Source organism: Plasmodium brasilianum, chromosome 12 (genome assembly GCF_023973825.1).
Source record: "Plasmodium brasilianum strain Bolivian I chromosome 12, whole genome shotgun sequence".
NCBI lineage: Eukaryota > Apicomplexa > Aconoidasida > Haemosporida > Plasmodiidae > Plasmodium > Plasmodium brasilianum.
Genome location: NC_090125.1, coordinates 1,024,510 through 1,034,998, shown reverse-complemented (window position 1 = coordinate 1,034,998; position 10,489 = coordinate 1,024,510). Strand labels below are relative to the sequence as shown.

Sequence of the window (10,489 nt, the reverse complement as noted above, 5' to 3'; positions counted from 1 at the left end):
CATTTTCTTATCTTACATTTTCTTATCTTACATTTTCTTATCTTACATTTTCTTATCTTACATTTTCTTATCTTACATTTTCTTATCTTACATATTCTTTTCATATATATTCTTTTCTTATATTTTCTTATCTGATCATTTCTAATCTTTTTTTTTATCTTTTTTTCCTTCCTTTTTCTTTTTTTTAAGGTCTTACGAACAGTATGATATGGTTTGTTTAACGAAAAAGGCATTTAATGAATTTCTCGAATATTAATAATATTTAGTCTAGTTACAATATATACGTTATATACATATAAATATATACATATGCGCATAGAAGTAAGGTGCACCCTTTAAAAGCACTGTTTAATTTATATGTATATATATATATATATATTTTATTTTTTTTATTTTTTTTTTTGAAATAAATATTTTCTGAATCCATGATCACAACAAATAAAATAAACAAGCCCTCCTTCATTTTGAACTTCCTCAACAATTATGTTCATCAGATTTCCTTGTCATGTTTTTTTTCTTTAGATCGAAAATCAGTCCTTACATGATATGTATATGTTTCAGGCGTAATAATATTTTATACTTTGTTTTCTTTAGAATATGAAATAGGGTCCTCATGATTGAAATAAATATAACATTATCACTGTCATCTTAGAAAATTTTACACTTCTAAGATATGTATATATATATTTTTTATTAGTATATGGATATAGAAGTATACCGTGGTATATGCATATATTATATATGTATATATGTAGAATCGTGGTTCGCCCACCAAGGTAGTGCCGTTTAAGTGGTATATGTAGTACATAGTAAGTACAACGACATTACAAAATATTATTATACATATATATATATATATATATATATATATATATATATATGTATACCCTGAATGGACTTGTCTAAAGATATGAGTTTCATTTAACAAAAAGATTTTGATCATTTTATTACAATTTACAATTACTTAATTTTATATATCATTCTTTTTTTTGAGTGGATTAATAAAAATTGTTTTAAAAAAATTTACACAACAGGAAAATGTCTTCTAACGATCGCATAAAAATTAAAATCTATTAAGAATTTCTTTTTTTAATCTTTTATTTTTGTACAGAATTTTACCACAACTTTGTAATGATATTACAAAAAATTGTACTAGGCAACAACTTTATAAATAGGACAAATATTTTTTTTATTTTTTTCTTTTTTTTTTTTAACAATAATAAAAATCTACAAGTAAAAATATATAATAGCATGATAAAAAAAAATATATATGATGGCAACTCTGTATTTTCTTGAAAAGTATAGTTCTTCTCACACACCTCAAATATTTTAGCAATAATGAAATGAAGAGGGTAAACATACATTTAATTTTTCAAAAAAAAAAAAAAACAAAAAATAATGTATGATACATATAAAAGAATATATTTGATACATGTTCTGTCATTACAAATATAATACCATCTTACAACGCATATATCTATTTTTTTATTTTTATTCTATATATATGCTTTGTTAATATGGGAGAATTTGCTAAAGGAAAGCCTTTTTTCGACATAATTCTTTTGCTGCTATTTATTGCTTAATTTATTTTTTTTTAAAAGCGATTTAGCAGTAAGTAAATGTAAACGTAATTGTATTACCAAGTCAACTTTTTTTTTAAAAAAACAAAAAAAAAGAAAAGTAAATACATAATACTCATATACATATATATATATATATATATATATATATATATATATATATAATATAGTAACGTCAAAATAGAAACATTCCAATAAATTATTTTCATTTGAATTAACTTTTCTTCCCGCGGTGAAAAAACTAAAAAAAAAATTTTTTCTTCGGCATTTTATTGAAATATGAAAATAATTTATATACTTTTTGAGAAAAAAAAAAAAAATGGTAAGTATTTTAGCAAGAGGGGGAAAGTAATAATATTTAACACCCTTAAAATTATTTTTTCTTTTTTTCTTTTTTCCTTTTTTATATAGTATATAAGACGAATTATGCATAATTATTACAAGAGAAAGTCTTAATAACATAAGTAAATTAGTTGAATTCTATCATCCTTTTTGCAAAGATGGATGGGTATTATTCAGATGACGACTCGGACAGTACTGTAGAGGAAACATTGATAATGCTAAATTTACCGCAGCTAAATAATGATGAAAAGAAATTAAAAAATTTAAATATTTGTCGTAAGAAAAAAGGAGAAGAAATACATATAGAGAACAAAAAAGAGATAAAAAAAAATGAAAACACTGAAAAAAAATCAAGTTCAAATTTATTATCAAAAAAAGGTACAATACATAATTTGAGCAATATAAATATTGATTTAACCAATGATGAAGAACATATAAACGAATTTTTAAATAGTGACCATGCCCCAGAAACAGTTTATGGAGAGAGTACTAATGTTAAGTTAGATGGAAATGAAAAATTTCATGAAAATTTGCAAGATAAGGGAAACAAAAATAACAGGAACGAGAATTCTAAAGAAGATGCATATAACCTAAACAATAATGAGGGGGATATTATACCATTTGAAATTAATAGTATTTCTCTAAAAAATTTATTCGCGGAATGTCCTGAATGTATCATAAACAATAAATATAAATTTAAAGGCATGCATACGTCTAGTATTGGTACAAATTTATACTTTAAGGAACCGTACAATTTAAAAGATAAAAACCATTTAAGCAGTTATGAAGTGTCTTATGAGAACATTAACAGAAATATGAAAAATGAAAACAAAATAACTAGAGATGATTTTACTTCATACGAGGGATATTCTAGAAAAATAATATCCTTTGAAATAGATTGCTAGTGTAGCTTCTCTTTTTCTGTATTCAAAGCGAATTACTCTCATAGTTGAAAAATGAATACATGCGCACTTATACGTGCATGTGTGTACAAACTTGTGCATACATACATACGTACATACATACACGAACATACATGCGTATAATTACATATGAACGTTCATATGTGTATCTTTTTACAAAAATACGTACTGTTTACATAATGTACGTTCCCTTCCATTTTGAATGTTTTCTATATATTTAATGCACATTTGTGATCCTTATATTTTTTTTTTAATTCATGTACTCCCTTGCCCCGTTTATTAAATTATGCACAGTTAAGAAAAAAATTATTATATTTTTTAGTTATAAATCATAACTCTAATTCGTTGGAGTTTAACGTGGTGCAGTTTACCATATTCGGTAAGCTCCGCTACATTATACATACATATAGAATTGCAGTCATTTCTTCGAATGTATATAAATAAGATATTTTTGTAAAGTGTCAAATACAAATAGAAATAAAAAAAAAGGGAGCAATAAATAGAAGAGTAACGACACAAAAGTATCTGAGACGCAGCAAAAATAAAGGCTCTTATAGGGCACAATCTTTTCTATTAAAATAATTAAAGTGCGATTACAAGTTTGTTCTACTTCTAAAAAATGTTTATTTTGTTTTATGCTGTTTTATTTCATTTTATTTATTTATTTTTTTTTTCCTGTTTTTTTTATTGTTCATGTAAATATATACCTTTTTAACTCTGTTTATTTTTTTGGAAGTAATAGGCATATTTAGTGTACCCTTACCTGTTTGGCGCAAATTTTCTTTTTATCCTCTCTGTATAATAGTGTTATGTCGCATTTGTTAAAATTTGTTTGCACTTTCAACTAAATCTTCCCTTTTTTATATTTTAAATATTTAAAAATAGAAAAGAAAAGAAGAAGGAAAAAAGGAAGAAAAAGTTTAAATCAACAGTTTTCAGTATTATTCCATTATTCGTAAAACTTCAATGTACTAATCTTTTTTTATTTTGTGTAAGATAATTTCCCTCTTTTAGTGAAATGCTTTAGCAGTAAGTTTTCCTTTTCGGGAGAATATGGTAAAAAAATTTATTAGATCTGATGTATTCATTTCTTTTTTCTTTTTTCTTTTTATATTTTTTTCTTATAATTTATAACCAGTTTTTTCCTTTCTCTTTTTTCTATTTTATTGTTTTTCACCCACTTGTGATGTGCCTTTTTTTTTGTGGGTGGGAAAGGGAAAAAGAAAGTGCCTCACAAAGACTAATAAAATAACAATGAAAAATTAGAAAAGGAAAATTAATAATTTTATAACTTATATTTTGTAATTTATGTTTTATATTTTGTAATTTATGTTTTATATTTTGTAATTTATGTTTTATATATTGTAATTTATGTTTTATATATTGTAATTTATGTTTTATATTTTGTAATTTATGTTTTATATATTGTAATTTAAGTTTTTTGTTTTTTGTTTTATATTTTGTATTTTATGTTTTTTGTTTTATGTTTTATATTTTTTATTTTATGTTTCATATTGTTGGTTCATAATATATGAACAGACATAATTTTTTTTTTTTTTTTTTTTTTAAATGCTTTGTAATGAAGTGTATAAAGGATTATTTAAAGTTAAGTGAAAGTGGAGGTTACATAAAAGAATATATTTATACAAACATATAATATAAGTAAAGCATAGAAGTCTAATGGATATCATAGCTTGTAGTACCTTTGCTATTATTATTCTGGTTAGCTGTAACTGTCAATACATGAAGGAAAGGACAAACCATATATATATATGAGAATGTGCTTATGCATATAGTACATATAAGTTTTTATTACTCTGTTCACATTTGCATATTACTCTTGAAATGTGTAATATATGCATTGGGCTTGATTAATCGTTTTACATTATATCATAAATTATAGGTAGCACACGCGTGCATCTTATTTTGTACATATATATATATGCACACATATAGGTGTATGTTTATATATGGACATGTACAGCTAGCCATTTTTACAACCATACTTTTTTTTTTTTTTTTTTTTTTTTTTTTTTTGTTCTGAACAAACTTTTTATAGTTAATATCTGTATCATGTGGGACGTTTTACAAATATTTTGTGAAATCAGATGAATCAACATTATTAACAGCAGTTGCCTTTATTTTATCCTTAAGCACAAGTTTTATTTTGGTTTTGTTCATTCCAATAGATATATATCTAGTGTCCAATGGAGTACTATTGCATAAAAGAAATTTTGTATTTTTAGTAGAAATATAAACAGTAAATATATACACTTTTTTCCCATGACTTTTTTTTTTTTTTGTAGAACTTAGAAATTTCGAATTTGGAAATAAACCAGAAACTTATATCCAAATTTTATCATTGTTAGTTTGCATAATAAGGAAGTAACGTGCAATATACATGTTATACCTTTTTATGCTGCTTAATCTTTTTCATCATATGCGTGTGCATGTCAAATTTGTGAAGATATAGTTGTCACGTTTGCACATGTTCAATTGTTTACTTTTAATTCATTACTTTTTTCTGCAGTTATGTTTTGGGTGCTAATATTTGAAGCATACGTTGTGGTTCCCTTTTCCTATTTTTATCTCAAAAATAAGAGTAAAAACAAGAGCAAAAATGAGGGCATAAATGAGTGCAAAAATGAGAGTAGAAATAAGCGTAAAAATAAGAGCAAACATGAGAGCCAAAACTATAGTTTCTTCCGTATTTTTATCTCCTTTTATAAAAAAATTAAAGAGTGAAATATATGTATACATATATTTGTGTGTGTGTGTGTGTGTGTATTTGAGCATAATCCTAATAATAGTAACTTCTTTTTTTCTTATGCACCCAGATTCGTATAAAAATGAATTTGATGATAACATAATGCCATGCGAAAATGCGATAGAGTCTTTAAAAAAAACCGTAATAAAAAAAAGGATAATTTGTTGTGTGTATACATCAACGTCTTATAATAACTGTGGTATGTAGATGTACAATATTAATATGTTGTAGATATATTTTATATTTTTCTTAGTTGTACTGTCAATAATTGGGTTAATCTATAGACCGGGTCATAAGCTCGCTATGGTACTTTAAAAGGATATCATACCTTTAAACGCTAAACTTTTAAACATTACACTTTTACATGAATGAAAAAATAATTTTTTTTAAAAATAATTATGTGGTTACTGTGACTAATACAAAACAGTGCATGAAAAATAATAAGCAACAAGCAATATGTATTAGTCCTTTATAAAATTTTTTATTCTCAATAATAAGCATATTCAAATATATATTTTTACATATTTTTCCTTAATTTTGTTCATAATTTATTTAATAGGAAAAGGGAAAAGAAATGGAATATATTTCTGACTTGTTGGACATGAATCACAGTTAATGAATAAAAAGAATTTTAAAAAAAAATGAGAGAATAATTAATTATATAAAAAAAAAAAAAAAAAAAAGAAAAGAAATAGTAATATATTGAAAACATGGTGAAATGTTGTAAAATAATTTACGTGTCAGTAATAATTAAGAGCTTTCTAATTCGTTCATTTTGTTTTGTTTTGTTTTTTTATTTTTTATTTTATTATCTTTTATTTTATTTTATTATCTTTTATTTTATTTTTTATCTTTTATTTTATTTTTTATCTTTTATTTTATTTTTTATCTTTTATTTTATTTTTTATCTTTTATTTTATTTTTGTTTTATTTTTTATTTTTATTTTTTTGTAGCTGGACAGTCGGCAATTTTGTTTTTGATGGGATGCATTGTTTTGGTGGGTGTTTCGTTCTGGGCCACATACACAGTAATGATAAAGATAAAAGAATAAAAAAAAAAAAAAAAAAAGAAGAATGGATGATGGATGAGTGCACAAAATATCACTTCTGTGAATAAATAAAATAATGAAAATTGAAAGGATATATTTTTCTCTATGTCATAAACTTATGTTGTTTTGTATATTTTTTTTTTTTTTTTTTTTTTTAAAGAGTTATGGAATAGCTTGTCTACCCTTATCATTCTTACAACAAAAAAATATTGAATATGATAGAATAGAATTAGAAAACCGTTTTACCAATTTGAAGGAGAAAGAAATGATGATTAAAGTAATTAATATATTTGTGTATGCGTGTACATGGACAGTTATTTGTAAGTTTTAAGTATTCGTGCATAATATTCTGTAAGTACTCATTAAAAGGGCTCATAATTTTTTTTTTTTTTGTAGTATAAATATAACACTTACAATGAAATAAGAGGTAACGATAAATATGAAATGGAAAAAATAGAAAAAATGAAGAGGTAAAAATTTTCGTATGCTTAAATGTATGTTTAGTTTGATAAATTGAAAAGTGTTTATTGACATATATACATATATATATATATATATATATATATACACATTAGTGAGAAAAGTAATGACAATTTAGTGCGCTTTTTACAACGCACAAAAGGATACCTTCTGTTATTAGTTAGTGGGGGCTAACATATATATATGTATGAATATGTATTTGTGCTTATGTACATTTGTGTAATGGACATACTCCACCTTTACAGAGTGTTAAGTAAGTACAACTATAAACTTCAAGAAATAGAAAAATCGTCCGAATCTTGGGTTTCGTATGTTACAGGAATAGGTCTTACGTTTAGGTTAAAATATATACATACACATGGTCATACATATATATATATATATATGTGTGTTTATAAATATGTAGAGGTTTATATATACAACGTGCAGTTCGATATACTACTATTACTATTACTTTCTTTTTTTTTTTTCCTAATTCAAGGGTTATAACTGGGTTAATATTTCTAACGTTTTCTTTTATAATATACATATCCTTGTTAGCCTCTATAACTGACAAAGTAAGAAAGAGGAGTATGCTAAAATTTCTAAGGGAAAAAAAAAAAAAAATTATAAAATGATTAAAGAAAGATAGTTTGCAACCATATAGACATTTTTCACAGATATAAATAACTGTACATAATTCTTTTTTCAATGTTTTTAATTTAGTATTTTAATTCTATTTGTGCCTATAAATGTGGTTTTGTACTGGAGCAAATAAATACTATATTCAATTTACTGGATACGTTGCTTATATTTTTTTCACGGGTTTGTGCAGAATATGCAAAAGGGAAAAGAAGTATGAATGTATATAGGTGTATATGTGCATATATATTTATATTCATATATATGAGTATGCGTGGGTATATGTTTGTGTAAGGTACATATACATGCGTGTGTTTTAGTTATGCACCCTTTCGAAATACATCATAATTATTACCTTTTTTACTTTAAATATTTCTTAGTTTTTTCCCTTGGATATTTTAGTCATAGCTAGTTTAGCTATATACATTTTCTGTTGTTCTTTATATGGAATTGTAAATGTAGGAATACGCATTTTCTTTATACCCTTGTATAGATTAAAACCAAAAAAGTCTTCACCTGAGGTAATTATTAAATCGTAAAAGACAACTAAGTTAGAGGGTGGCTATTCCTTAGCACTCTTACCTTATCCAATCACGTTAAATTCTATTGCATTATACTGAGTTATATTTTATCTCACTAATCTCATTTTATTTTAATTTCTTTTTGCGGATTTTCTCTGTTAGACGCTTCTAGTTCTTTGCTTTTTAATTATTCATATTATTCTTGTTCTGATAATGACATTATTAACAGTAAGTAAAAAATATTAAGAAACAAGGGCATGATACTATTCAACTTTTACCCATTTTTAATTTATTCATTCATTTGTCCACTTGTGAACTCACAGATTTATTCATTTTTTTGTTTTAGATTGCACCGAACTACATTACCTACGGAATTCAGAAAATAAAGATAGACGTGAGCAAAATTAAAATTAGAAAAAAAAAAAAAAGGGCACAAATGGACTATATATATGTATAAGTATGTATATGTATGTATATGCTTATGTAATAATTTACTTATATAAGATATGCTTTAAATAAAAAACAAAATTTTTTTTTGCTAATATTTACAGGATAATATAGGATATATAAAATGCTCCTTAAAGACTGATAAGAATGTGTGTAAGATGTCTGTTTTATCAGTCTTCTTTAATAAGATTTTCTTCGGTATGTATGTATGCATGTATATATATATATATATATATATATATATATAAAGCTAATAGTTACAGTTGCATATGGACAATGGGTCATGGGTGATTTGCCTTATTTCAAAGAAGTGCGCAGAACGTTAATATGCACATACGTACATGTATACACATACAAATATGTGCATCCTCTTTTAGGCATTCCCTATTTTGCTAACAGTTACTTCTTTTCTAACTGGATGTTTATATGTATGGAAAAAAGGACAAATAAACGGAAGAAAATTTTAAAAAATATTTTTTCAATATTTTAATTAAATTTTGATTTTTCATAATTTGCTGATTTTGCACGAATAAAGCTTATATTACATAACATATAACTCATAATATATATTTTTTTTTTTTTTGTTGTTGTTGTATATTTTTATTTTTAGTAATGTACACATTCGCGTTTGTTTATCGCATTTTTTTCAAGAAGATAAGCTATTTGGACAACATAGATGTATGGAAAAAAAATAAATGAAGAGAAATGAAAAAAAAAAAAAAAAAAAAAAAAGAGAAAAAGAAAAAGAAAGAAATAAGAAAGAGATATAAGAACTAAAAGATAAAATATGTACTATTTGGCTTTAAATTGTACATGCCTATTTTTAAAAAGAATAAGAGTTTATATTTTTGCTTATATTTTTGTTCCTATTTCCATTTCTATTTCCATTTCTGTTTCCTTTTTTTATTTTATTTTTTGTTTTCTTTCAACCAGGAACAAGACTTTAACAAAGAGGACCTCGACGAAAATATAAACCTCCTTCCGTTGGAAACCTTGACCTAGTTTTAGGGCATATACCAATATGCGCGTATGTACATATGTATATTTATACGTATAGGTGTATGTACTTATGTATGGGTTTTTTGTACTTATGTATGTACGGATGGATGGATGTTTGTGCATATGCACCACCATTTGACATGTTCCAAATTTTAAGTATCAAAATGTGTTATATTTTTTATTTATTATTTTAACATTTACTTATTAATAAATTGATAATTGTAATTAAAATGGTTTTTCTCATATCGGTATTATTTTGTTTATTTTTATGCTTTTTCTTTTTTCCCTGTTTTTTCCTCTTTTTCAGTTTTTTCTTTTGCTTTTTTTAAAAAAAAAATTTCTAATGTTTCATTTTGTTTTTGTTCGAATTCGCATTTATTCACTTACCTACTTGTCTACATACATAATACATACATCTTACCATTTCAGTTGTTTTAACTTTTCATTTTGGTTTTACTTCTCATAGTTATACTTTTATCTTTTTTTTTTTTTTTTTTCCCTTTTTTACATTTTCAATTTTTGTTCCTCATTTAATCTTAGCCTGGCTTGTCAATTTGCTTCTCCATGTTAGAGTATATGATGGAGAGCAAAATTTTTTTAGACTTTATTTTTTTTAAAATATGAAACGAATTCATTTTTTCTGTATTTTTTTTTAAATCTTACCATTTTGTAAACTTTACTAATATTTATATGTGTGTCATATGAAACGGAATAAAATGGAATGGTCTTTACATAGTAGTAGAATGTAACACCATGGATT

The 10,489-nt window shown here is 24.3% G+C and overlaps 2 protein-coding genes across 2 annotated transcripts; both read left to right on the top strand.

The window, feature by feature from the left end:
* Positions 1 to 2,080: 2,080 nt before the first annotated feature.
* MKS88_004200 (uncharacterized protein) lies at positions 2,081 to 2,827 on the top strand (the record flags this gene model as incomplete). Its single annotated transcript, XM_067217355.1, has 1 exon — positions 2,081 to 2,827. One exon carries the CDS (start codon positions 2,081 to 2,083, stop codon positions 2,825 to 2,827), a length of 747 nt encoding a protein of 248 aa, XP_067071792.1.
* Positions 2,828 to 4,525: 1,698 nt separating this feature from the next.
* On the top strand, positions 4,526 to 9,732 carry MKS88_004199 (LMBR1 domain-containing protein; the record flags this gene model as incomplete). The annotated part of the gene is made up of 17 exons (XM_067217354.1): positions 4,526 to 4,567; positions 4,905 to 5,057; positions 5,152 to 5,209; positions 5,376 to 5,507; positions 5,683 to 5,753; positions 6,172 to 6,223; positions 6,567 to 6,640; positions 6,822 to 6,938; positions 7,058 to 7,131; positions 7,387 to 7,479; positions 7,623 to 7,698; positions 7,847 to 7,976; positions 8,446 to 8,511; positions 8,630 to 8,677; positions 8,845 to 8,928; positions 9,341 to 9,408; positions 9,664 to 9,732. The coding sequence occupies 17 exons, from the start codon at positions 4,526 to 4,528 to the stop codon at positions 9,730 to 9,732; spliced, it is 1,407 nt and encodes a 468-aa protein (XP_067071791.1).
* Between the last annotated feature and the right edge of the window lie 757 nt (positions 9,733 to 10,489).